This window comes from Asterias amurensis, chromosome 6 (assembly GCF_032118995.1).
Source record: "Asterias amurensis chromosome 6, ASM3211899v1".
NCBI lineage: Eukaryota > Metazoa > Echinodermata > Asteroidea > Forcipulatida > Asteriidae > Asterias > Asterias amurensis.
Window position 1 is genome coordinate 842,244 of NC_092653.1, and position 27,153 is coordinate 869,396.

Consider the following 27,153-nt stretch of genomic DNA (forward strand, 5'->3'; position numbering starts at 1 on the left):
TTCACCATTAACATTCTGCGTATACAGAGGAATTACATAAAATTTACACTGATTAAAAGCCAAGAATATCCAAAAAGCTGATTAAAAAACAGCTCACATGTATTTCCATTTGGGTCCTTAAAAAACACAAGACAAACAAATAAACACAACACTATAAACTTGCACAGGAAACTACAAAATGGCAAAAGCCTGAAGAAAGAAGTAATCAAGGGTGCTTGGTAGCCCCTACTCTTCCGCAGTTACGTGTTCTGGGTTCTTTTATGAGAACTACACAAGACCTATGGCTTAATAATATAATATGGAAAGGTTTTTGATAACACAATGTAATGACTATCTTTAAATGGTTCTGAAAAGAACCGTTGGTTTCAACTCCTTAATAACAGCTTGATAATAGTAATATCCCAACCGAAGGACAAAGCAATTATGATAAAGGATCTTGCTCAAGGACACAAGAGCCATGAAAGGAACTCAAACCCAAACTCTGCAGAAACACCCAGAGTTTTAATTGGGTGCTCTTATAACCTGTCAGCCGTGACACCCCATGAGTAGTCTTAAAGCCATTAAACACTTTCGGTACAAAAAAAAAAAAAGTTCCCAGATTTACAAATAATTTACAGGGTTTACAGAAGGTAATGGTGAAAGACTTCTCTTGAAATTTTGTTCCATAAAATGCTTTACTTTTTGAGAAAACATTAAAACAATATCAATTCTCATTAGCGAGAATTATGGATTTATTTTAAACACATGTCATGGTACGGCGAAACGTGCAAAAACAAGAATGGGTTTTCCCGTTATTTTCTCTCGACTCCGATGAACGATTGAGCCTAAATTTTCACAGGTTTGTTATTTTATGTACAAGTTGTGATACACAAAGTGTGGGACTTGGACAATACTGTTTACCGAAAGTGTCTAATGGCTTTAAGGATGTTTTATGAAAATGATAATAAATTTGGTTTTATTATCCATTTCACCAATCATCCAAAACACTGATTAGAAGTCAAATATTGCTGTCAGTTTCTCGACAAATCAGATGGTCATGGTGTTAAAGCCATTGGACCCTTTCGGTACAGAAAAAAAAAAAGTTCACAGATTTACAAATAACTTATAGGGTTTACAGAAGGTAGTGGTGAAAGACTTCCCTTGAAATATTATTCCATGAAATGCTTTACTTTTTGAGAAAACATGAAAACAATATCAATTCTCGTTAGCGAGAATTACGGATTTATTTTAAACACATGTCACGACATGGCGAAACGCGCGGATAAACGGGTCGGTTTTCCCGTTATTTTCTCCAGACTCCGATGACCGATTGAGCCTAAATATTCACAGGTTTGTTATTTGATATAGAAGTTGTGATACACGAAGTGTGGGCCTTGGACAATAGTGTTTACCGAAAGGGTCCTCTGGCTTTAAACATGAAAAAGATTGTTTTTGCTTCAAAAGTCCCACTTTTTTTTAGAAATGAAGAAAACAGATTGTTGATTATTATTAAAGACACTGGACACTATTGGTAATTGTCAAAGACTAGTCTTCACAATTAGTTTATCTCAACATATGCATAAAATAACAAACCTGTGAAATTTGGACTCAATCGGTCGCAGAAGTTGCGAGGTATTAGTGAAAGACAAAACACCCTTGTCGCACCATGGTCACTAAAAGTTGTGTGCTCCCAGATGCTTGATTTCAAGACCTCAAACTCTCAATCTGAGGTCCCGAAATCAAATTAAATTCGTGGAAGATTACTTCTTTCTCGAAGACTACGTCACTTCAGAGCTGTTTCTCACAATGTTTTTTACTATCAACCTCTCCTCTTTACTCGTTACCAAGTGAGGTGAGGTGCATTGTGGGATAGATATGGATCAAATTTAATCACCAGCTAGACCACAATGCACCTAATTCTAAGCTTTACGCGCACGCCTCAGTATTTGCGAAAAGGTCTATGATGTGTCATGGCATAGAGGTAAAGAAACCCAGACTGACTGAAGCTCTGGTGTTTCTGATCAGCAGAGGGTAGGTTCGAGTCCCTGTCGTGGCACTTGTGTCCTTGTGTGAGATATTTACCATATTTATTTTGTCCTTTGGAAGGGACATTACATGTACATGTAGGTCCTGTGTGCAATGATTGGTAGTGCGCGTAAAAGAACCCAAGGGTGAACTTCACAAAGAGTTAAGACTACTCTTATCTAGAACTAGGACGAGTTACTTGCCCTAACTTAGGACTAGCCTTAAGTGTTTAATATCTCCTAGGACTAGTTCTAAGTAAGGACACTTTATAACCCTTTTTGAAATCAACCCCATAACACTTATCATGGGAGAGTAGGGGCTAACCCCGGTGTTTCTGGTTCACACATCAAGCACCCCTATTTGCAGGTTTCCTCAGGCTTGTGAGCTACAGTGATTAAGGCAGTGTCCGAAGTGGTGGCTACAGCTTTGGCTACGGGGACATCACACGTCTTCCAAGTGTTTAGGTTAAAAACGTCCTGAGCAACACCCTTAGCAACGGTCATAGCTGTATCCGGACAAAGCATATGTTTACTTTGAGGCCCCTTTTTTTCATTATCGTAAATATATAAAGACATACTCACAGGTCAATGGCAGCTGTGTAGCGTTGTTCTTCACCAAGTACCTCCGCTAAGAGATACACCGCCTCTAAGTAAGTAGGTTCTTGTGCCAAGGCTTTCTCCAACATTGACTTTGCCTTTAATAGATGGAAATTTGCATCGGGATAAAAAATATTAATTTGGGTTTTACCCATACACAGATGTGTGTTAGCACTGTACATGCCCTCAGTACCTTCCTCAGCTCTGTGAAAATTGGGAAGAAAAAAATCAAGCACAAAAATTGCAGGCAAAGTTAAGAAAACAAAAACTAAGAAATCAGCACATATTAATAACAGTGTAAATCTTTGGGGGAACAAAACTTTTTGGACGCGAGGTGACAGCAGCCTCACCAGGTAAATCCATTGTTCTCGGTAATGTGTTCGTGCTCAGTTCTACATAAACAATGAAAATTTACCCGGTAATTCTGGTTCTTTAAAGTGCGTTACACAACACACGGGACCAACGGCTTTACATCCCATCCTAAGGGCGAAGCAATGGTCAAGTGTCATGCTTAAAGGCAGTCGACACTATTGGTAATTACTAAAAATTATTTTTAGCTTAAAAACTACTTGGTTAAAAGTAATAAAGAGCCGTTGATAAATAAAACATTTTGGGGGTTGAACAAAGAATTGACTAGAGTGGGATTCGAACCAACGACCTCCGGATTAACGTGCCGGCGCTCTACCAACTGAGCTATCTAGCCCTATATTGCCGCTTCCCAGGTTGTATCGTAATTTGGGTGTGATCCCTGGCTACACGGCAGTTAACAGTTGTATGGCTTCTGACTGGCACCCCCCGAACAAAGATATTGACAAAATAGGGACACCGCCAATATAGGGCTAGATAGCTCAGTTGGTAGAGCGCCGGCACGTTAAAGCGGAGGTCGTTGGTTCGAATCCCACTCTAGTCAATTCTTTGTTCAACCCCAAACATCATTTACAAATTTACCCAGTCAGTTTCCCTTGTGGTTTATATTGATATCTGTAACAAAAAGTCGCATCCCCTTAAGGTGATCCCCTAGCTGCCGCTTCCCAGGTTGTATCGTAATTTGGGTGTGATCCCTGGCTACACGGCAGTTAACGGTTGTATGGCTTCTGACTGGCAACCCGCGAACAAAGATATTGACAAAATAGGGACACCGCCAGTATAGGGCTAGATAGCTCAGTTGGTAGAGCGCCGGCACGTTAATCCGGAGGTCGTTGGTTCGAATCCCACTCTAGTCAATTCTTTGTTCAACCCCAAAAATCATTTACAAATTTACCCAGTCAGTTTCCCTTGTGGTTTATATTGATATCTGTAACAAAAAGTCGCATCCCCTTAAGGTGATCCCCTAGCTGCCGCTTCCCAGGTTGTATCGTAATTTGGATGTGATCCCTGGCTACACGGCAGTTAACGGTTGTATGGCTTCTGACTGGCACCCCCCGAACAAAGATATTGACAAAATAGGGACACCGCCAATATAGGGCTAGATAGCTCAGTTGGTAGAGCGCCGGCACGTTAATCCGGAGGTCGTTGGTTCGAATCCCACTCTAGTCAATTCTTTGTTCAACCCCAAAAATCATTTACAAATTTACCCAGTCAGTTTCCCTTGTGGTTTATATTGATATCTGTAACAAAAAGTCGCATCCCCTTAAGGTGATCCCCTAGCTGCCGCTTCCCAGGTTGTATCGTAATTTGGGTGTGATCCCTGGCTACACGGCAGTTAACGGTTGTATGGCTTCTGACTGGCAACCCGCGAACAAAGATATTGACAAAATAGGGACACCGCCAGTATAGGGCTAGATAGCTCAGTTGGTAGAGCGCCGGCACGTTAATCCGGAGGTCGTTGGTTCGAATCCCACTCTAGTCAATTCTTTGTTCAACCCCAAAAATCATTTACAAATTTACCCAGTCAGTTTCCCTTGTGGTTTATATTGATATCTGTAACAAAAAGTCGCATCCCCTTAAGGTGATCCCCTAGCTGCCGCTTCCCAAGTTGTATCGTAATTTGGATGTGATCCCTGGCTACACGGCAGTTAACGGTTGTATGGCTTCTGACTGGCACCCCCCGAACAAAGATATTGACAAAATAGGGACACCGCCAATATAGGGCTAGATAGCTCAGTTGGTAGAGCGCCGGCACGTTAATCCGGAGGTCGTTGGTTCGAATCCCACTCTAGTCAATTCTTTGTTCAACCCCAAAAATCATTTACAAATTCTTCCAGTCAGTTTCCCTTGTGGTTTATATTGATAAATAAAACATTGTGAGTTTGATTTCGAGACCTCAGATTTAGAATTTGAGGTCTCAAAATTAAGTATCTGAAAGCACACGACTTTGTGTAATAAGGGTGTTTTTTCTTTCATTATCTCGCAACTTCGACAACCAAGGTTTGTTTTTTTATGCATATGTTAAAATCCACCAAGTGAGAAGACTGGTCTTTGACAATTACAAATAGTGTCCAGTGTCTTTAAGGACACAAGTGACTCCAACCAACGAATCTGCTGATCAGAAACACCAGAGTTTGTATTTGGTGCTCTCAACTGCTCAACCACAAGACTTCTAAACCTAGCGTTTTAAAGTCTCCTATGATGTTGGATATAACAGTATTTACCTTGTCAACAGAGAGGCTATCTTTAGCAAGGACTGAGGCAAAGAGCGTCAATGACCTAGCACTGTTACTCAGGACCTTACAGGCGTTGGACGCTGTAGTTAAAGCTTCTCGGATTCTGCTTGCTTTTACATAACAGTCGACGAGACCTGGAAATCAAAACAGAAATGCAAAGTTGTTAAGTGGGGGCAAACAAAATAAACTGTATAGCACAGAATTTGTACAGTTTTTCTTGCCTATATTTTTGATACAGAGCTGGAATTTTGTGGAAAGTCCGCAAGACTTGTAGCTCAAAATTTGTACGGACCATCAGACAAGAAGTTATCTTAAGTTATGCACTCAGAGCAGCTCTGGTTCATCTGAGTTATGCACTCAGAGCAGCTCTGGTTCATCTGAGTTATGCATTCAGAGCAGCTCTGGTTCATCTGAGTTATGCACTCAGAGCAGCTCTGGTTCATCTGAGTTATGCACTCAGAGCAGCTCTGGTTCATCTGAGTTATGCACTCAGAGCAGCTCAGGTTCATCTGAGTTATGCACTCAGAGCAGCTCTGGTTCATCTGAGTTATGCACTCAGAGCAGCTCTGGTTCATCTGAGTTATGCACTCAGAGCAGCTCTGGTTCATCTGAGTTATGCACTCAGAGCAGCTCTGGTTCATCTGAGTTATGCACTCAGAGCAGCTCTGGTTCATCTGAGTTATGCACTCAGAGCAGCTCAGGTTCATCTGAGTTATGCATTCAGAGCAGCTCTGGTTCATCTGAGTTATGCACTCAGAGCAGCGCTGGTTCATCTGAGTTATGCATTCAGAGCAGCTCTGGTTCATCTGAGTTATGCACTCAGAGCAGCTCTGGTTCATCTGAGTTATGCATTCAGAGCAGCTCTGGTTCATCTGAGTTATGCACTCAGAGCAGCTCTGGTTCATCTGAGTTATGTACTCAGAGCAGCTCTGGTTCATCTGAGTTATGCATTCAGAGCAGCTCTGGTTCATCTGAGTTATGCACTCAGAGCAGCTCTGGTTCATCCGAGTTATGCACTCAGAGCAGCTCTGGTTCATCTGAGTTATGCACTCAGAGCAGCTCTGGTTCATCTGAGTTATGCACTCAGAGCAGCTCTGGTTCATCTGAGTTATGCACTCAGAGCAGCTCTGGTTCATCTGAGTTATGCATTCAGAGCAGCTCTGGTTCATCCGAGTTATGCACTCAGAGCAGCTCTGGTTCATCTGAGTTATGCACTCAGAGCAGCTCTGGTTCATCTGAGTTATGCACTCAGAGCAGCTCTGGTTCATCTGAGTTATGCATTCAGAGCAGCTCTGGTTCATCTGAGTTATGCACTCAGAGCAGCTCTGGTTCATCCGAGTTATGCACTCAGAGCAGCTCTGGTTCATCTGAGTTATGCACTCAGAGCAGCTCTGGTTCATCTGAGTTATGCACTCAGAGCAGCTCTGGTTCATCTGAGTTATGCATTCAGAGCAGCTCTGGTTCATCTGAGTTATGTACTCAGAGCAGCGCTGGTTCATCTGAGTTATGCATTCAGAGCAGCTCTGGTTCATCTGAGTTATGCACTCAGAGCAGCTCTGGTTCATCTGAGTTATGCATTCAGAGCAGCTCTGGTTCATCTGAGTTATGCACTCAGAGCAGCTCTGGTTCATCTGAGTTATGTACTCAGAGCAGCTCTGGTTCATCTGAGTTATGCATTCAGAGCAGCTCTGGTTCATCTGAGTTATGCACTCAGAGCAGCTCTGGTTCATCCGAGTTATGCACTCAGAGCAGCTCTGGTTCATCTGAGTTATGCACTCAGAGCAGCTCTGGTTCATCTGAGTTATGCACTCAGAGCAGCTCTGGTTCATCTGAGTTATGCACTCAGAGCAGCTCTGGTTCATCTGAGTTATGCATTCAGAGCAGCTCTGGTTCATCTGAGTTATGCACTCAGAGCAGCTCTGGTTCATCTGAGTTATGCACTCAGAGCAGCTCTGGTTCATCTGAGTTATGCACTCAGAGCAGCTCTGGTTCATCTGAGTTATGCATTCAGAGCAGCTCTGGTTCATCCGAGTTATGCACTCAGAGCAGCTCTGGTTCATCCGAGTTATGCACTCAGAGCAGCTCTGGTTCATCTGAGTTATGCACTCAGAGCAGCTCTGGTTCATCTGAGTTATGCACTCAGAGCAGCTCTGGTTCATCTGAGTTATGCATTCAGAGCAGCTCTGGTTCATCTGAGTTATGCATTCAGAGCAGCTCTGGTTCATTTGTGTTTATGCGCAACTTACTGTACTTTGATACTCTTGAAAGAGAATTGAAAGATAATTATCACATTAACAGTCAAATGATTCTCATAAAATTACACACCAAGGTATTTTATTCAAATGAAAAACACAAGACCACCATATTTGTCCCATTGTAGGTTTACTGGGGTCGATTTCACAAAGAGTTAAGACTAGTCCTAACTTAGGACTAGTCCTAGGAGATATACAAATTGCATGGGTAGTTCTAAGTTAAGACGAGTAACTGGTAACTCGAGAAAAGACTAGTCCTAACTCTTTGTGAAATCCACCCCTGGCCCATTGTTAAAACCACAGACATTGGGCATGTGGTCCACTGTTAATTTTGAGTCCTAGATTTCATACATGTCAAACTGGTTCAGCCATGTCACAGATGGTACATTGTGACATGGTACTTTGGCTGGTAACCGGTTAGCATAATATTGCTGTGCTTAGATACTTCATGTGCTAAACCAAATCTATGAAAGTGCACACAGATTTTCAGAATGACCTTAGGACGACGTGTGGGATTCATTGCTAACAAAAAAGTCTGAAACTAGAATAACAATTTGAGGAGGTGAAGATTTCAAGAAGCTTTACAGAACAGTATCCTCAGCATAGTACAAATAAACTGCGCCAATAAAGTATCTAAACACTTACAAATGGTCAGATATATCGGAACCTGAAATAGTATGCCAAAAAATAATTATTCATTTCTATTCACCGTTAATTTCTGCACATTTTGACACATCTTATGTTGCGCTACGATGTTGTTTGGTGGATTTATGGGCACTTGAGTGGCTTAAGGTCGAATTTCAAAAGTTGCAAAAGCCCCTATTCACCCCAATTCCAGAAGGGAACTCACACAAGCCTCACACACAGACAAAATCAAGACAAAAGACACAAACTCGTTTCGTTTACTTGACCATGAAATTTATGGCCGTATCTTTAACTCTAAAACTGCTGATATCCTGTCCTCAATACTTGGTGTGTCCTCCATCACTGTTAACGGCAAGGAGTCGTCTTCTCATACTCCAAACGAGACATCTGATCTGTCCCTGGTCAATCCCCTGCCATTTCCTGATCAGGATGCGTCGCAATCCCTCGAGAGTGGTGTCAGGCTTGATGGACTTGTTCACTTTCTTCTGCTGCAGAAGTCACACTCGGGCGGCCACTCCTTGGCAGGTTGTCCACATTTCCCTGAGCTTGGTAGCCATTCCACCATTTTACTGACCGTCGCTGGTGACGTTCCAACTTGATGAGCTGCAGCTCGAATCGACATACCGGCTTCTATCAAACCAACGATCCGTCCTCTTTCCTGTTTGGTCAGTTGAGCCATCTTTCCTGTTATATTGAAACACCTTTCCCTGTCTTACCATAATCAGGGATTCTGGCTCTTAACCCATTTTGTTGTATGCCTCCCATCTTTGACCCCTTTGCTTGGTTACTGACAATTATTGCTGATGTTCATCGCAACCGATTTGTCCAAAACGCGACAAACAAATCATTTATAAAGGGCGGGCAAAAGAAACGCTGATCTTACTCGTCACAATACAACGATTTAGCTTGAATAGGGGCTTTTGCAACTTTTGAAATTCGACCTTAAGCCACTCAAGTGTCCATAAATCCACTAAACAACATCGTAGCGCAACACAAGATGTGTCAAAATGTGCAGAAATTAACGGTGAATAGAAATGAATAATTATTTTTTGGCATACTATTTCAGGTTCCGATATATCTGACCATTTGTAAGTGTTTAGATACTTTATTGGCGCAGTTTAGAACAAAGAGCAGGATTTACCCCCGGTAGTTATATTATGAACAAAAACACAGCTGATTGCCTTCACCAGCAGACTGACTTCCAAAGTCTGAAATCAAATAAAAGTCTGTAAATGAAATGATGATGACTATTTTATGAAAGGCAGAGGACACTATTGGTAATTACTCAAAATAATTATGAGCATAAAAACTTACCAAACGAGTAATGGACAGCTGTTGATAGTACATTTATATAACATTGTGAGAAACGGCTCCCTCTGAAGTAACAAAGGTTTTGAAAAGAAGTAATTTTTCACAAACTTGATTTTGAGACCTCAGAATTAGATTCTGAAAGCACACAACTTTGTGTGACAATGGTGTTTTTTCTTCCATTATTATTTCGCAACTTCGACAACCAATTAAGTTCAAATTTTCACAGGTTTGTCATTTTGTGCATATGTTGAGATACACCAATTGAGAAGACTGGTTTTTGACAATTACAAATAGTGTCCAATGCCTTTAAGTAGGGTTTGAAATTTTGCATGGTAGAAAAAGGATACAGTAAGGTTCGCAGTAACACCATGTAATCATAATCGCTAAATGAGTTGGGGTGGTTCTGAAAAGAACTGTTGGTTTCAACTCAACGTTTTGATCAGTATGCTCTGATCGTCTTCTAGAGAAAGCTTTTTGATACTGATTGACACATCGAGTTGAAACCTAAGGTTCTTTTCAGAATGACTATTTGATTCTTGTTGGTGATTATACCTTGGTGAGCTTCAAATCTAAATGGAGCCATCCGTACAGCCTCTCTGAAATGGAGTAAAGCTTCTTGCGTTTTACTCATATGTTGAAGTACACTGCCCTTTAGAAGCAATGCTTGCACATTACGTGGGTCAATCTGGTAGGCCTGTACAGGAGAAATAATAATAATAAAAAAGAATATTTGTAAGGCGCCGAAATAAATCCACCAAATTAAGGTGCTCCAGGCGCACGAGAGGGAATCCTCACACAGTAAAGAAAAATCAGTCAAAGAACAATCACAGATCAGCCATATATTAAACAAGCTAGTTTTCAAACGTATCTTCCTGATCAACACTAGAAATATTGCGAATTTGAAGTGGTAAGTCAGTCTGCTTGAGAAAAATATTGGCGGTCACCAGAAGGGACAGACTGCTTCACAACTTCAAAGATCTTTTGGGCATGTGACCAGTATGGGCAGCGGCCTATACCCCAATAAGAAGGTCACGATGCAGGTAACAGACCAAGGATGGCTGGAAGATATCAAGCACTTCTGTGAAGAGGCCGACATACCATCTGTGGCAGCAGCAGGACACCTAGCAAGGAACAGAGACCTATGGAGACTCTTAGTTGGGAAGCCATCTCCGGGATCTACCTCAGGAGGGCGGCTATGATGATGATGATGATAAAGTCAGTGTGAGTCTAAAACACTCACTAATAATTTTCTTCAAAAACAAAACTCTCATCGCCACCGAGGGTTGAATTTCATGAAAACATACATTGAAAACAAAATTTTCTCTGTGTGATTAGTGTAACTGGGGTCTCATGCAGTACACAACACAGAGTTTTAAGTCCCATCCAAAGGATGAATGAATAATGGTTTTAATCTCGCTTAAGGACGCAAGTGTCAAGACCAGAACCCACATTCTGCTGATCAGAAACACCAGAGCTTGAGTCCAAAGCGCTTGACTGTTGGCCATGACCGCTTGGCCATGACACATGCAAAGCAGACAGCCTTGCTTGTCCTGAGAAGTAACCCCCTCCCCCCAAAAAATAAAAGAAAAATAAAAATAAAAAAAAAATGAGTAAAGAAATAAAGAAATAAAGAGAGAGATCAACAATCACTGATTACCTTTTGTGCAAAGTAGACAGCCCTACTTGTTCTAAGAGCATTGGCAGAATAATAGTAACCCATGGCGATCCAAGGTTCAGCTCTCTGCTCACTAACTGACATCAGTTGGAAAGATAAACTGACAACAAATGAAAAACAGAATCAGTTTTTTTATCGGAATGATAGATTTTCTTGTTGTATTGTGGCCGAGTGGTTTAGTGTTTCAAACTCAAGTTTTGGTGTCGGTTCAAATCCAGGTCACAAAAAACATGTGTCCTTGAAGAAGACACTTAGTTCTTTTTGCTTCTCATGAACCAGGGGTACCTGCATTCCCTCAGGGTCTTTGGGAGTTGATAGACAACAAACATGATTAAGTTTGAACTTTTCAAGAGCAACAAAACTCACATCAAATAATACACTCAAGACAGAAATATCCAAGGGATGTTTTCTACTATCATCATCATAAGACTTGGTAAGTTTTATGTAAATCTGTGATCTTCCCGGTTTTTTTTTCTTGATTTTTGGGGGTTGAACAAAAAATTGACTAGAGTGGGATTCGAGCTAACGACCTCCGGATTAACGTGCCGGCGCTCTACCAACTGAGCTATCTAGCCCTATATTGGCGGTGTCCCTATTTTGTCAATATCTTTGTTCAGGGGGTGCCATTAAGAAGCCATATAACCGTTAACTGCCGTGTAGCCAGGGATCACACCCAAATTACGATACAACCTGGGAAGAGGCAGCTAGGGGATCACCTTAAGGGGATGCGACTTTTTGTTTCAGATATCAATATAAACCACAAGGGAAACTGACTGGGTAAATTTTTTAAATGATTTTTTGGGGTTGAACAAAGAATTGACTAGAGTGGGATTCGAACCAACGACCTCCGGATTAATGTGCCGGGGCTCTACCAACTGAGCTATCTAGCCCTATATTGGCGGTGTCACTATTTTGTCAATATCTTTGTTCGGGGGTGCCAGTCAGAAGCCATACAACCGTTAACTGCCGTGTAGCCAGGGATCACACCCAATTTTTTTTTTCTTCTTACCATTTCTGTATTGTTTCTTTAAAGGCAGTGGACACTATTGGTAATTACTCAAAATAATTATTAGCATAAAACCTTACTTGGTAATGAGTAATGGGGAGAGGTTGATAGTTTAAAACACTGTGAGAAACGTCTCCCTCTGAAATAACATAGTTTTCGAGAAAAAAGTAATTTTCCACGAATTTGATTTCAAGACCTCAGATTTAGAATTGAGGTCTCAAAATCAAGCATCTGTAAGCACACAACTTTGTGTTGACAACCAATTGAGCTCAAATTTCTACAGGTTTGTTATTTTATGCATATGTTGAGATACGCAAAGTGAGAAGACTAGTCTTTGACAACTACATGTACCGTTAGTGTCCAGAGTGTCTTCAAGAAGATCTAAAGAACATTGAGGACTTTTCAAGAGTTGGTTTTCTGAGTTGGTTATGGTCAACCCTAGTTGAGTAAACACAGAAGAACTGGGAGCGTCAACTGTATCTTTGAAATCAGGGGGGATTTTGTGCAACAATTAAGAAGATCTTTTGAATTGCATTCAACATAATATAGGAAAAAGGTTTCCAGTATCAGAGAGATTTGCAAGTTTGTTCATCAGAACATGGAAAGATTCCTTTATTTTCTGGGAATTATTCTGCAGAACATGGAAAGATTCCTCTATTTTCTGGGAATTATTCTGCAGAACATGGAAAGATTCCTTTATTTTCTGGGAATTATTCTGCAGAACATGGAAAGATTCCTTTATTTTCTGGGAATTATTCTGCAGAATCGGACAGAGTTGTCAGCTTTTCATACAGCCATTACACAAACACAATCCAAACCAAAATGCAGCAGCCAGTATCTTTTTACGACCGATTACCTAGCAACAAGCACATTCACCAACCTCATCAGTTCATCCATGCGTTTCTCACGAGCAAGTAGATAAGCGTAGATATCCATTCCTTTTAGGCAGAGTGGGTCCAGAGAGTGAACCTGCAGGAGGACAACAGGAAACCCAACACCTTTAATAACCGTTATTCCCAATGCCAGGTGCTTACTTACTTGCACTGCTGTTTGATAATGTTGTTGAACGGGAAGAAGAAAAAAAACGCAGACCTAAATCGGCCAATACCGGACTGACAGACACAGGGAAAAAAGCAGAACACCTAAGAAAAATTAGGAATGGAAAAATAAAAAATGCAGATTTCTGCGTAAACGAGGAAGTCTCACATGCCTGATAATGGAGCGTCTATTCCCTCTCCTACCCCACCCCCAACCCAAACCAACCCACACAACATCACAGCCATTCTCCTCACTACAGTCCCCAAACTGACCTTTTGTGCTAGCGTCACATGTAACAACTGTCTGTAAGCTCACTAACAAAAATAATTTAATGATTGATTCGATACATCAAAAGCCCCCCCAAAGTATGTCTTACACCTGCATGACAAGACTTTAATCTGGCTTTGTACAAATACAGGAATCGGATTGGAGCTAAGCTTGGGCGATATCACGATATTATCGAATATCGCGATATTAGTTTGGAACGATTTCGATATCGGATGGATTTGGTTTTAATCGAAATATCGCTATATCGCGATAATCGCGATCTATCGCGATATCGATTAAATATCGCGATGTATTTGCTAGCTGAGGCATCTCGCACCCCATAGGTTTGGAGTAAAATCAGAAGAATAGGTCATTAGAACACCTCTCTTATGCTATGACTGTCTCTTCTACAACTTTCACTTGGAGTTTGAAGACTGATGATGTCAAATTTAATTAACCGCGATTATATCGCATATCGCGATATATTGTCGGCGATATATTGTGAATAAAATAAATCGATATCGCCCAAGTTTAATTGGAGCAAAGTCTACAGTAATTTGGTTGCTAAGAAATTCTCTGAGATGATGAGGTGTTCAATCACTGAATCATTTATAAATAAAAGTTAAAGTTTCAAACTCAACATACTTGTAAATGCGTTTATGAACAGTAACTTATTGCATGGTTCTACTTGTCGCAGAATTCATACAATCCATAGAGTTACAGGGTGTTGTAAGTGTACAATTCTTTGGTAAGCATTTAAAGACACTGGACACACTATTGGTAATTGTCAAAGACCAGTCTTCTCACTTGCTGTATCTCAACATTTGCATAAAATAACAAACCTGTAAAAATTTGAGCTCAATCGGTCATTGAGGTTGCGGGATAATAATTAAAGAAAAAAACACCCTTGTCACACGAAGTTGTATGCTTTCAGATGCTTGATTTTGAGACCTCAAATTCTAATCTGAGGTATCAAAATCAAATTCATGGAAAATTACATCTTTCTCGAAAATTACGTCACTTCAGAGGGAGCCGTTTCTCACAATGTTTTATACTATCAACCTCTCCCCATTACTCGTTACCAAGTAAGGTTTCATGCTAATAACTATTTTGAGTAATTACCAATAGTGTCCACTGCCTTTAAGCTAAGCACAACTGTGAAATAGGTACTAAGAAGCCAGTGAAGTGGTTCAACGCAGGGTGAAATATGAGTAGCCTTTCTTGGCTGAATGATCGATTCGGCAACTCTGTTTTGGAGTCGTCGAAGACGGATAAATTCCTTACCAGATAACCAAATATAAGAAGTGAGCTTGCTTGACCAAAACTAAACGTGATGAGTGTATATAAGGGGCAGGTCAAAATGAAGTTGACTGAGATTTATGATTTAAAAAACAAAACAACTGACACTCAAAACCCCAGTGAAACACACATTAAATGAACATTCTTTTCTGCTTATCTAAAAAAACAAAAAAGGAAACAAATTGATCTTTTCTAAGAGAAGTTATGCCTGTTTTACTGAAAGCACTCATGTTTGTAGCTGTCCATGGAATGTTCATGCTTGACTGGATCTAAACATCTGAGTAAGTAGCAAAGAGTATAAAACTCATTCCTAGGACAGCTTGCAAAATGAGTACCTTTATTAGCATAAAACCTCACTTGGTAACGAGTAATTGGGAGAGGTTGATAGTATAAAACATTGTGAGAAATGGCTCCCTCTGAAGTGACGTAGTTTTCAAGAAAGAAGTAATTTTCCACAAAATTTGATTTCGAGACCTCAGAATTAGATTTTGAGGTCTCAAAATCAAGCATCTGAAAGCACACAACTTCGTGTGACAAGGGTGTTTTTCTTTCATAGTTATCTGGCAACTTCTTTGACCAATTGAGCTCAAATTTCCACAGGTTTGTTATTTCATGCATATGTTGAGATACACCTAGTGAGAAGACTGGTCTTTGACAATAACCAATAGTGTCCAGTATCTTTTAAATAGACATAATTCCTCTTAGGAATCATCAATTTCTTTCGTTCTTTTTCTTCTTCTAATAAGCAGGAGAGAGTGCTTTTAAAAATCTCCACCAATCCCGGTCAACTTCTTTACGACTCACCCTGTATGTATCTAAGAGTCAGTCATCGAGGATTAAGAAACTCACCCTTTTATAAACAAGTAAAGCATTAGCAAGGTCACCAGCCAGAAAGTGGTTTTCAGCAAGGCAGCACAGGACTGAACTATTCTCACGCAATACACTCTGAAAAAGAGACAGATATTGTTTATGATTTATTTAACAAACATTCAAAGTTTGCGGTCCAACAACCAAATTGCATTTTGAGCTTACAATTTTAAAAGACATTAAAGGAAAATAAATAGGATAATCAAACATTCTTCACAAAAGGTAAACATTTGAACATGGGCATCAAAATTGGACTTTAAAATTTTAAGATATCATTTGAATTTTTGGTTGAACAGAGACACATTTACTAGAGTGGGATTCAAACCTGCCAGGGGCCTTCAGTCCACTTATTCCAGCCATGGCCCATTTGCCTTTTTGAGGAATGGCGGACACTATAGAAGTGCACTGTTTGGTTTGGGTGTTCACCTAATTAACCCAATCCTAATAGTGTTATAGCATGGTGTCCGCCATATCTCAAAATAGCCTTTTGAGTTTACGTTGAATCAACTTACTCCAGTTTCCAAACTCTTGAACGTGCTAACTGCCTTTGCATAATCTTTGCTTGCGTTGTAGGAGTGTCCCTTCAACCAGAAAGTTAACCTTACAGAGAAAAAAAACATTTACTTTTCATTCTTTCGTTGTATCTTAAAAAAATAAAAGGTATATTAATACACTTTTAACAAAAAAGGAAAATATGTTTTTGCATATATGATTTTAAGTGTTCAACTCACTTGCACAGGGCCAATCCTTAGGCAATTTAACTTTTGCATGGCTTATAACCTCTTACACACAATTAACTCATTTCAGATATTCTCAAGAAGAGCCAGACTAAGAGCTCTGAAAATTAACAATAATTAGCATTATGCTAGTTTCATGTGCACATACTTTAATAAAGAAAGTTTGATACATTGTTTGAGTGTTCACAAATACTGAGGTATGTACTTGCACCAAATCTCTAGTGAAAAAGATTAAATAAAACAAAAATTTGCATGAATAAAAACCAATTGATTTGATAGTTCCCTGAACAACATGAAATAATATGAGCTTTGAAACAATATTTTGCCTGCTTAGGGACTTTTTATTTGCAAGTTCAAAGAGGCTGTTTTCACACCACATAGTTATACACCCCAACAGGACCATTCTTTGACCGATCAAATTGCACAAAAACATTGAGGTATTTTTTGTAATGCAAGTCACCAGACACACAAGGCCTAAAGGCTACTTCAAGGTGTGTGCTACAATCAAGTATTTTTTCCAGGGGCCGTTGCCACCTACTCCTGAGTTAGGGTTACCCCCTTTACAGTCCATACGGATGTAGGCTTGGGTATCATCCATCCGAAGCCTGGCTGAAAGCACTACCTCCACAAACTAATTTTACTAATAAAGGTTAAAGGAACACGTTGCCTTGGATCGGTCGAGTTGGTCTCTGAAAAGTGTTTGTAACCGTTTGTTATGAAATGCATTATGATTAGAAAGATATTTTAAAAGTAGAATATAATGACCCACACAAGTATCACTCGAAATTGGGTGGTTTTCCTTTAACCTCGTCGACTAACACGGTCGGCCATTTATGGGAGTCAAATTTTTTACTCCCATAAGTGGCCGACCGCATCAGTCAGCAAAGTAAAGGAAAACCACGCAATTTTGAGGCAAATTTGTGTGGATCATTGTATTCTACTTTTACAACATCTTTCTAACCATTATGTACTTTATAACAAACGGTTACAAATGATTTTTATAGACCAACTCGACCGATCCAAGGCAACGTGTTCCTTTAAACATCCCACCCCTATACTACTCACCACTCTATGTTGTTGGTGTTTGGTAAGCTGTTAATAGTAAGCGCAGCAACCTCAGTTCCCTTTACAGCGAGAGATAACAAGCCAAGTACAGCTTCTAGAGCTAAAGGAAACTGCCTGTAAATAAACAAGAGAATAGAAAAAGTTCTTGCAAAAAAACTTACTAACCAAAAGGACAGAGGGTAAAAATGCAAATAATAGTTGATGGCCTGACGTTTCAACCCTAGTAAAGTCTTTCTCGAAGGCATAGGTTCCCCAATGTTGTAGACCCAAAACATCCCAGATGTTACACTTCAGAAGGTTTACAAACTGGGACTTATCTGCTTAAGCACAACAAGTGGCTGAGCACAGTAAAACAATTTGCCAGAGAAAAGTTACAAGCCAAACTACCATGTTGCATGTGCAATTTGTGACTGGTATTGTGCTCATTTCTGCTTAGCAGAACATTTTTAAGCAATAATGTGTGCTTACGCAGCTCTATGAATTTCTTCATTTAAATACAACATGGACTAATTTTTCACCATCTAGTGACTGCTTTACTTCTTTCAAGAAAATTTGAAAGCTCAAGAAGATTTTGATAGAAATCTGCTATCAAGAAAAATCCTGAGAAATGGCATGCCAGTCAGTATTTACTTGAGAACTTCTTTGAAGCAAGTAACAGCTGGTCTTTCACTTCCGATTCTTTGATACAACTTAGCGAGGGCCATGTTGACTTTAGGCTTCCGCTGTTTGGCTGGAATACTCTGCAACTAGAATAAAAACAAACGAAAAGAGATTGAGTCATCGCCTATAAATGACAACAATTGTAATAAACGACGGACATAAAGTCAAAAACCTTAGTTAACTTCATACTTAAGAAGAAGCTGGAGTAGGGCATACAAGGAGAGACAGGGTAAATCTTGAGATGCAGTGCATGGAAGGACATGTTGCTGGTCCCGCTGGAAGAGGAAGACCGAAAACTAGGTGGACTGACAACATTCGTGCACTGAAAAGACATAACATGCATGAGCTAAGGACAACCGCTCTGGACAGAGAGGCTTAAAGAGAGTTTGTTTCTCAACAAACGCCCTAATGGACTTAAGAGAGAGAGAGAGAGAGAATGTGCCAAGTACAACACTCATGGAAATCGGACAATACAATCCTAGGCCTTTTACTACTGCGATTAGGGTACTTACTACTGCAATTAGGGTACTTACTACTGCGATTAGGGTACTTACTACTGCGATTACTAGGGTACTTACTACTGCGATTAGGGTACTTACTACTGCGATTACTAGGGTACTTACTACTGCGATTACTAGGGTACTTACTACTGCGATTAGGGTACTTACTACTGCGATTAGGGTACTTACTACTGCGATTAGGGTACTTACTACTGCGATTACTAGGGTACTTACTACTGCGATTAGGGTACTTACTACTGCGATTAGGGTACTTACTACTGCGATTAGGGTACTTACTACTGCGATTACTAGGGTACTTACTACTGCGATTAGGGTACTTACTACTGCGATTAGGGTACTCACTACTGCGATTAGGGTACTTACTACGATGATTAGGGTACTCACTACTGCGATTAGGGTACTTACTACTGCGATTAGGGTACTTACTACTATGATTAGGGTACTTACTACTGCGATTAGGGTACTTACTACTGCGATTAGGGTACTTACTACTGCGATTAGGGTACTTACTACTGCGATTACTAGGGTACTTACTACTGCGACTAGGGTACTTACTACTGCGATTAGGGTACTTACTACTGCGATTAGGGTACTTACTACTGCGATTACTAGGGTACTTACTACTGCGATTAGGGTACTTACTACTGCGATTAGGGTACTTACTACTGCGATAAGGGTACTTACTACTGCGATTACTAGGGTACTTACTACTGCGATTAGGGTACTTACTACTGCGATTAGGGTACTTACTACTGCGATTACTAGGGTACTTACTACTGCGATTAGGGTACTTACTACTGCGATTAGGGTACTTACTACTATGATTAGGGTACTTACTACTGCGATTACTAGGGTACTTACTACTGCGATAAGGGTACTTACTACTGCGATTACTAGGGTACTTACTACTGCGATTAGGGTACTTACTACTGCGATTAGGGTACTTACTACTGCGATTAGGGTACTTACTACTGCGATTACTAGGGTACTTACTACTGCGATTACTAGGGTACTTACTACTGCGATTAGGGTACTTACTACTGCGATTACTAGGGTACCTACTACTGCGATTACTAGGGTACTTACTACTGCGATTAGGGTACTTACAACTGCGATTAGGGTACTTACTACTGCGATTAGGGTACTTACTACTGCGATAAGGGTACTTACTACTGCGATTACTAGGGTACTTACTACTGCGATTAGGGTACTTACTACTGCGATTAGGGTACTTACTACTGCGATAATGGTACTTACTACTGCGATTACTAGGGTACTTACTACTGCGACTAGGGTACTTACTACTGCGATTAGGGTACTTACTACTGCGATTAGGGTACTTACTACTGCGATTACTAGGGTACTTACTACTGCGATTAGGGTACTTACTACTGCGATAAGGGTACTTACTACTGCGATTACTAGGGTACTTACTACTGCGATTAGGGTACTTACTACTGCGATTAGGGTACTTACTACTGCGATTAGGGTACTTACTACTGCGATTACTAGGGTACTTACTACTGCGATTACTAGGGTACTTACTACTGCGATTAGGGTACTTACTACTGCGATTACTAGGGTACCTACTACTGCGATTACTAGGGTACTTACTACTGCGATTAGGGTACTTACTACTGCGATTAGGGTACTTACTACTGCGATTAGGGTACTTACTACTGCGATAAGGGTACTTACTACTGCGATTACTAGGGTACTTACTACTGCGATTAGGGTACTTACTACTGCGATTAGGGTACTTACTACTGCGATTATGGTACTTACTACTGCGATTAGGGTACTTACTACTGCGATAAGGGTACTTACTACTGCGATTACTAGGGTACTTACTACTGCGATTAGGGTACTTACTACTGCGATTAGGGTACTTACTACTGCGATTAGGGTACTTACTACTGCGATTACTAGGGTACTTACTACTGCGATTAGGGTACTTACTACTGCGATTAGGGTACTTACTACTGCGATTAGGGTACTTACTACTGCGATTAGGGTACTTACTACTGCGATTAGGGTTCCTACTACTGCGATTAGGGTACTTACTACTGCGATTACTAGGGTACTTACTACTGCGATTACTAGGGTACTTACTACTGCGATTAGGGTACTTACTACTGCGATTAGGGTACTTACTACTGCGATTAGGGTACTTACTACTGCGATAGCTTCCTTGTAGTTCTTTTGATGATAGTTGCATTCGTAGATTCTATAGCGGACATTCAGCTCTGAGGGAAGTCCATCATTAGGTATAGACTGAGGAGGTTGAGTGGGTACCGGTCCTTTAACTTTGCTCTTATTCAACACTTTCTTCACTTGGAGAGCTTTTCTGTAAATAACCTAGAAAGTAGAAACTGGCGCTTTATAAATTTCTTTTGATTGATTGATTGATTGAGTATCCGATATCCATTTTGATTCCAGGTTTCTGGTACCCATGACTGTGCATTACATCCAGGCCTCAACATTCATGGCGGCCATGGCCGTCGACACACCAGTAGTGCCACTCTTACTGGTTGACGTACACCTGGAAAAATTCATCCTGACAGCTGACACTCACACTGCCATGCATTTTTGTTATGTTAGTTGCCGTGCCCTAACTGTGTATGGTTTTCCTTTTACCAGTTACGATATATATATCGTACCTAATCGTGAAATAATCACTCTGTATAAATAGTGATAATTTCAAGTCATGAAACCTGATAGCTATGGTTTGTGTACCTCAGCATTTTTGTACTCTTGCATCTCAAAGAGTGCATCAGCGTAGTAAACCTGCAGTTGATATTTCTCTGGTCCAGTCAGTAATTCTGAGTTCTGTTCACTGGCTGTTTTCATCAAGCTTGCCTGCAAGTAAAAATAAATATAACTTGTTCTTAGTTTAGTTTATAAAGGAAAAGAATGCTCATTCGACTAGCAAACACAAAAACACAATTGTGGAAAATTATTTTTAGATCAAATTGAGTAAAAAAGTGAAGTTGGATTCCACATAGACTGAACTTTCCATTTCTTAATCTTTGTTTAACTACTCTTTTGATGAATGCCAATCTTTTGTTTTTTATATTTTTATTTTACGATGTTTTATTTTATATTAATATAGGGGGCCTAGTACTAAAACTACTAGGCCTAGTACTACTACTAAAAAATAATATAGTTTATTTACCAGTACAAAAACACTAAGGGACTAGTCTAGTATTTAGTAAGTACTTTATTTGGATCCCTTTATTTACACAGTCGACCCTTAGTTTCTCCATCAGGTCCATGCTCCATGGTCATACAGTGTTTGATTTTGGTAATTTATCACAGAAAATTATCAGAAATTTGTTATCAAATCCATCCATAAAAGTGCTTACTTTTTACTGACCCTGACACTGTACTAGCGCGAGGTTCTTTCCGCTGAAATACAATCGTACGGCAGTGTGAGTGTACCTACCACTGTGTACGCACGGCGGCAATTTAAATTTGGGTACAATTGTTAAAAACTAAAATGTAAATAATTTTATTTTTATAATAAAGTTGAATTGTGTTGAAATGTAACTCACCAACATCACAACATTTGAATACAATCCTTCTTCAAGAAGCATCTTGACTTGGTCAATAATAGCCATCATACTTGTTGATGTCGGAGTTTTTGACGTTTCTCTGTAGAAATAATTGGACAACTTCTGGTGCTCTTTTTCCGCTTCAAAATCAAAACAGATGAAGTAGGTGTGACCTTTGACATGACATGACCCCATAAAGAAACCCAATTTATTCTAAAGCTGTTTTATATTTGTTAGCATTTATCTAAGTAACAGCTGTTTAATTTTATTTTGGTTAAAATAATGATTTAATTATTAGTTAATTTATCAATGATTTATTATAATATGACATAAAGTTATAAACCATAAAAACAATACTAATTTCAGTCTCTTCCAGCCGGTGCATTGGTCGATGTTAGCCGCACGTGGCGCTGTTTACCATGTGAAAACATTGTTTGTTTTGATCTCTTCCTTCCATCTACCTCTCCAACCCATTTTCCTTCTTGAAACAACTCCGAAATGACATGACTAGTGAGAAAAGAGCTTGAGAACCAGATTTTTGTCGGCCGAACATGTATAATAAGTAACTGAGTAAGTACAACACAAGTGTTTAGACCAAATTACGGGGCGCTTTTTCCTTCGAAATTTGTCGTTATTTATAACTTCAATCCTCGCGCAAACTTCAGCCTCCGCTCTGAACGCGCAACCTTGATGGCCCTATTTATTGTGCGCGCAGGTTCAAGCCTGTGCACCAGATATTTCACCCAAATTTCAGGCCTTGCGCAAATTTGATGCTGTCAAAAACATTTTTTGATCGTTTTTTTTTTTTTTTTTTTTTGCTGCATGCCCAAATGAGTGTCGAACGACGAATCAAAAGTCATTAAATACTGCCACTTGTGTGGCCAAGGATAGACAAGTGGGGCTAAATATTCCACATCATACTTTTTCAAAAAGAATCATGGAAAAGTTTCCGTATGGCGCCACCACTTTTTTATTCGATATGAAATAAATATAATTATAAGTATCTAAACTAAGCTAATAATTAACCTCAATGAGATATCCCTTTTTGTAAAAATTAGTGAAAAGTGGTGGCGCCACAAGGAAAGTTATCCAAATCTTGTGTTGATTATTAAATTTAAAAGTTAAAAAAGGGTATTTTTCTTTAATTCTTATTAAAGTTTAATTTTAGATATAATAAGACCGAAACTTACAAGTTACAGTCAACCAAAGACGAAGTCCAAGCAAGGCAGCACGCTATTATGTTACTATTATGGGGGTATCAGGGTCAGTTCATTTTATGCCGGGCCCAATTTCATGGCTCTGCTTACCGCCAAATTATGCGCTAATTTGATCACCATTCTCTGTGAATTTCTGCACTAGCTGTGTAAAGTGCAGAATGCCAAGAACGGTGGAGTACGCACATGCACAAGCCAAAATTCCCTAATATATGATAACTTGTGAAATCAAGGAGAAATAAATTTAATTATTAAGCCTTGACGTCGTTTAATAGCACATACATGTAATTCCCTGCTTTCGCAAGCGCCGATTGGTAAGCAGAGCCACAAAATTGGGCCCAGTTCATGTCGAGGCTCCAGTTCATGTTGACCTTGACGAAATGTAGCGCGCAAACTTCATCCGCACCCGCAAATTTGCCACATGTAAATTTCACTCCAAAAATGCTTGAAGTTTGCGCGACCCATCTTGAAGATTGTGCGTGCAAGGTAACTCAGACATAGACACATGACATGCCCCACGCCTTTGTGGAACCCTCTCCCTCATCAAATCCACTGCAAAGTCACTGGAAATGTTTAAGAAATCTTTGGAAAACTGATGGCTTTTTTCCAATAAAATACCTCTATTTGTTGGCTTCATTTGCTGTGGTAGTGTAAAAGTGCTCTATAAATGCCTGTTCTTACTATTTAGCCTATAATTGTTATAATTTGCTTTTTCAATTGCAGGTTCTTATTCATCCAGAATGTCTGGTTCCCAACTTCATGACATGAGCTTCATTATTACTGTAGTCGATGAACAGAAAATCAACATCGGCAGATTCAAAATGGCACCTGATGGAATGCTATCAAATGATGACCTCTCAATAAATGAATCAACACAGACTGGAACTCATAATTCCCCTGAAGAGTTAGTCGACCCAAACACATGTTTAGAAACAATGTTAATATCCCAGTGCAATGTTGGATCAAACCAAACGGCCACAGTGAGCAAAGGCAAAACAGTACGATGTACTTTATCAATGGATCCAATGTTAGCTTCATGTTTAGTAACAGAAATACAAAGATCAAGCAACTTTGTCTTGAAATTCAGACTTTTTGTTATGAAGAAATTGCCATGGAGTGAACGGTCAGGGAGGAAAGTTTGTCAACATCTTGAGAATCTCAAAGAAGTAGAAGTTTGTGGTGCTGTCCGTGGTGATGAGTGTTGTACAATATTTCTGTGCTTGAAGCTTCACAAAACAGCACGTTACTTCAAAATTGATCCAGATATCAGATGGTAAGAAGTAAGTCTGGGCGACTAGTAAAACTTACTACTGAAATAGTCGCGACTTTGACACTAGTGGTGACTAATTTATTTATTTCTATTAAAGATGCATTGTGGGGTAATGTTTGCCACAGGCAAAATAGTAAATCTCACACTGAAAGGGTTGAAGGTTTGTGTCGCGTCAAGTACAGTAGTCTCGACTTTTTTTGTAGTAGTCGTGGTCGCACGATTAATCGTTTAGTTAAAAAACGGTAGTCATGACTCGACTTAGCAAACAATAGTCGCGACCTCATTTACCCCAACCTTCATGGGGTAGCATACTTTTAAATTCTAGACAAATTAAATTCCATGTGTGAAGGGTTTAGTTTGCACATGGGGTCTTATAGCGCTTTATCACACCCCTAGGGGTGAATGGAAGCACTTAGTCATTTTTCCTGTAAGTTACAATGTGGAGCATCGTTATGAAGTATGAGACTTCATAGTACTATGTGAATTTTATAGCCAGTGAGTTTTCAGATGAAAGTTTTTGTTTTAAATTATATTTTATAACCAGTCCTTGATTCTGTGTTTAACCAAAGCTGATCATGTCGTAACGATCCTTTCTACAGGAGTCATCGAATGCTACCACAGTGGATGCAACGACTTCAGATGGAGGAGTCCTTTTCCTGGCTGTCTACTTTGGGTGGGGCATACTCGTCTCTTGGTGATAATATGTACAACTGTGTAAGTTACTTGAGTGTTCTGGGTAATGATTGTGTGTTCTGGCTGAGCGGATAAGAGCACCGAACTCGAGCTCTGGTGTTTTTGTTCAGCAGAGTGTGGGTTCGAGTCCCAGTCGTGACGTGTGTCTCTGAGCAAGACACTAAACTATGATTGCTTCTCTCCACCAAAGGGGAAATGTAAATTTCTTTGGAATTTTACTATTCTATAAGAAAAAGGGCACTCGCACTGGAAAACTGTAAAGTCAAGAGGAAACTTTTGAAGGAGCACCAAGGCCAAGACAGGGGCAACAGAGGTCATGGTCTCTGTGTAATTCCAGGCAAGTTTGTAGAACAAGAAAAAATACCAGAAGCTATCGGTTTCTCTCGTTTGAAATTTTCTTCTTTCGTCTCCTGTGTGTGTGTGTTTTACAGGCCCTAGAAGCTGGTCGAGTAGCACTTCGTCAATTGTACCTCGCTGAACAAATGGAAGACCCAATACTTAAGGCTCGATGTCTCCTATACATTGCACTGAGTCTGATGCAAAGAGGCAAACTGTCGAGGGCTAAACAACTTGTCAGGTACATGTAGCTAATGTTTAAAAACCCATGCAAAAACATTTAATGTGAATAACCAATATTCATGATCAGAGTCAGTCATTTCGTTAGGGTTCTCCTACAAGCTAGCGCATTGGGCCAATGTACATGTATGCAGTTCGCATGCCGATTTACACACATTTTAGCCAGTATGCCTAAAATATAAAAGTGGGGGTTTAATTGTGTTTTTTTGGTGTGTTTTTTCCCCACAAACACTAATTTAAAGAATGCTCCAGATTGCACAGTAGTGATTTTAAAACCAAGATAAACACCAAGTAGAAAACATTCCAAAGACCTTGTTTTGATTCAGCGTGAGCCCAAATTATCACAGGTTTGTTATATGATGCATATGTTGGGATACACCTAGTGATATACAAATGTGGTTTTTTGGTATGGAAATTTGTCAAAGTTAATGAGAATTTATAACTACCAAGAAAACTGGAAACAAAGTCAAAAGTTGTAAAAGAGGCTGGCATTACTGTTACTGTATACATTAACATCTTTTTTAAACTTGAAAAAAAGAAACCCAAAAGCTTTCAAAAGTTTTTCTGTAACACCAAGTTTTTAAGTTTTAAAATGTTGCTAATTACTTACTCTTTTCCCATCCTCCAAACAGGCAGCAGTTTAAATTTGCTACTTCTAGACTGCAATGTTCAGACAGTCGTCTGGTTAACATGTGTCGTGGAATCTGGCATCATCTACGCCACCATTACGCCAAGAGAAAAGAAACATGAATCCTTCTATGACGGGCCCGATACTTCATATGCCCCCTGGTCAATGCCTTCGTGCCCGGGAAATGCTCCAGTAGAAATTTACAATTTCCTCATAGGGTGCCCTTTGCCAAGGAGAAAATGCCTTGGTGCCCTTGCCCTTTCAAAAACAAAGCATACATGCCTGCTTTGAGAATGTAGTGTTATTGGTCAAGAGCTTTTATTTGCGACTTGTAGCCAAGGGCACAGGAATGATGTGGCATTGTGTTAGTTACATTAGTGATAAAATGTCTCTTACAACAATCTAGATTTGTTATTATTTGCGACTAGCCCAAGGTGTAGGATGGATGTGGCATTTTATCAGTTAGAGTATTTATTATGATGAAGTGTGTATTGCGAAAGGCTACTACATGTACAGCCATGGATTGGTGTAGTGTTTCGCATCAACTCCTGTTGCGAAAGGCTACTACAGCCATGGATTGGTGTAGTGTTTCGCATCAACTCCTGTTGCGAAAGGCTACTACAGCCATGGATTGGTGTAGTGTTTCGCATCAACTCCTGTTGCGAAAGGCTA

General features: G+C 39.9%; 2 protein-coding genes and 1 non-coding gene across 3 annotated transcripts in view; 1 reads left to right on the forward strand and 2 right to left on the reverse strand.

Annotated features, from left to right (window-relative positions):
* LOC139938524 (anaphase-promoting complex subunit 7-like) overlaps nt 1-22,250 on the reverse strand; it is a 29,901-nt gene extending 7,651 nt beyond the window's left edge. The window contains exons 1-12 of the mRNA XM_071934093.1: nt 22,101-22,250; nt 21,283-21,405; nt 20,722-20,904; nt 17,996-18,111; nt 17,366-17,479; nt 16,076-16,163; nt 15,546-15,641; nt 12,973-13,061; nt 11,069-11,186; nt 9,964-10,105; nt 5,192-5,337; nt 2,586-2,698 (exon numbers count right to left, since the gene is read on the reverse strand). Of these exons, the coding sequence (XP_071790194.1) occupies nt 2,586-2,698; nt 5,192-5,337; nt 9,964-10,105; nt 11,069-11,186; nt 12,973-13,061; nt 15,546-15,641; nt 16,076-16,163; nt 17,366-17,479; nt 17,996-18,111; nt 20,722-20,904; nt 21,283-21,405; nt 22,101-22,169 (1,397 nt within the window). The 5' untranslated portion in view covers nt 22,170-22,250. The remainder of the gene's footprint in view (nt 1-2,585; nt 2,699-5,191; nt 5,338-9,963; nt 10,106-11,068; nt 11,187-12,972; nt 13,062-15,545; nt 15,642-16,075; nt 16,164-17,365; nt 17,480-17,995; nt 18,112-20,721; nt 20,905-21,282; nt 21,406-22,100) is intronic.
* On the reverse strand, nt 11,904-11,976 carry Trnan-auu (transfer RNA asparagine (anticodon AUU)). The gene has a single exon. It is a non-coding gene; the product is annotated as a tRNA-Asn (tRNA).
* Nucleotides 22,251-22,526: 276 nt separating the features above from the next.
* On the forward strand, nt 22,527-26,621 carry LOC139938922 (uncharacterized). Its single transcript, XM_071934593.1, has 5 exons — nt 22,527-22,670; nt 24,038-24,587; nt 25,184-25,298; nt 25,709-25,854; nt 26,486-26,621. Exons 2-5 carry the CDS (start codon nt 24,055-24,057, stop codon nt 26,601-26,603), a joined length of 912 nt encoding a protein of 303 aa, XP_071790694.1. The 5' UTR covers nt 22,527-22,670; nt 24,038-24,054; the 3' UTR covers nt 26,604-26,621.
* The last annotated feature ends 532 nt before the right edge of the window (nt 26,622-27,153 follow it).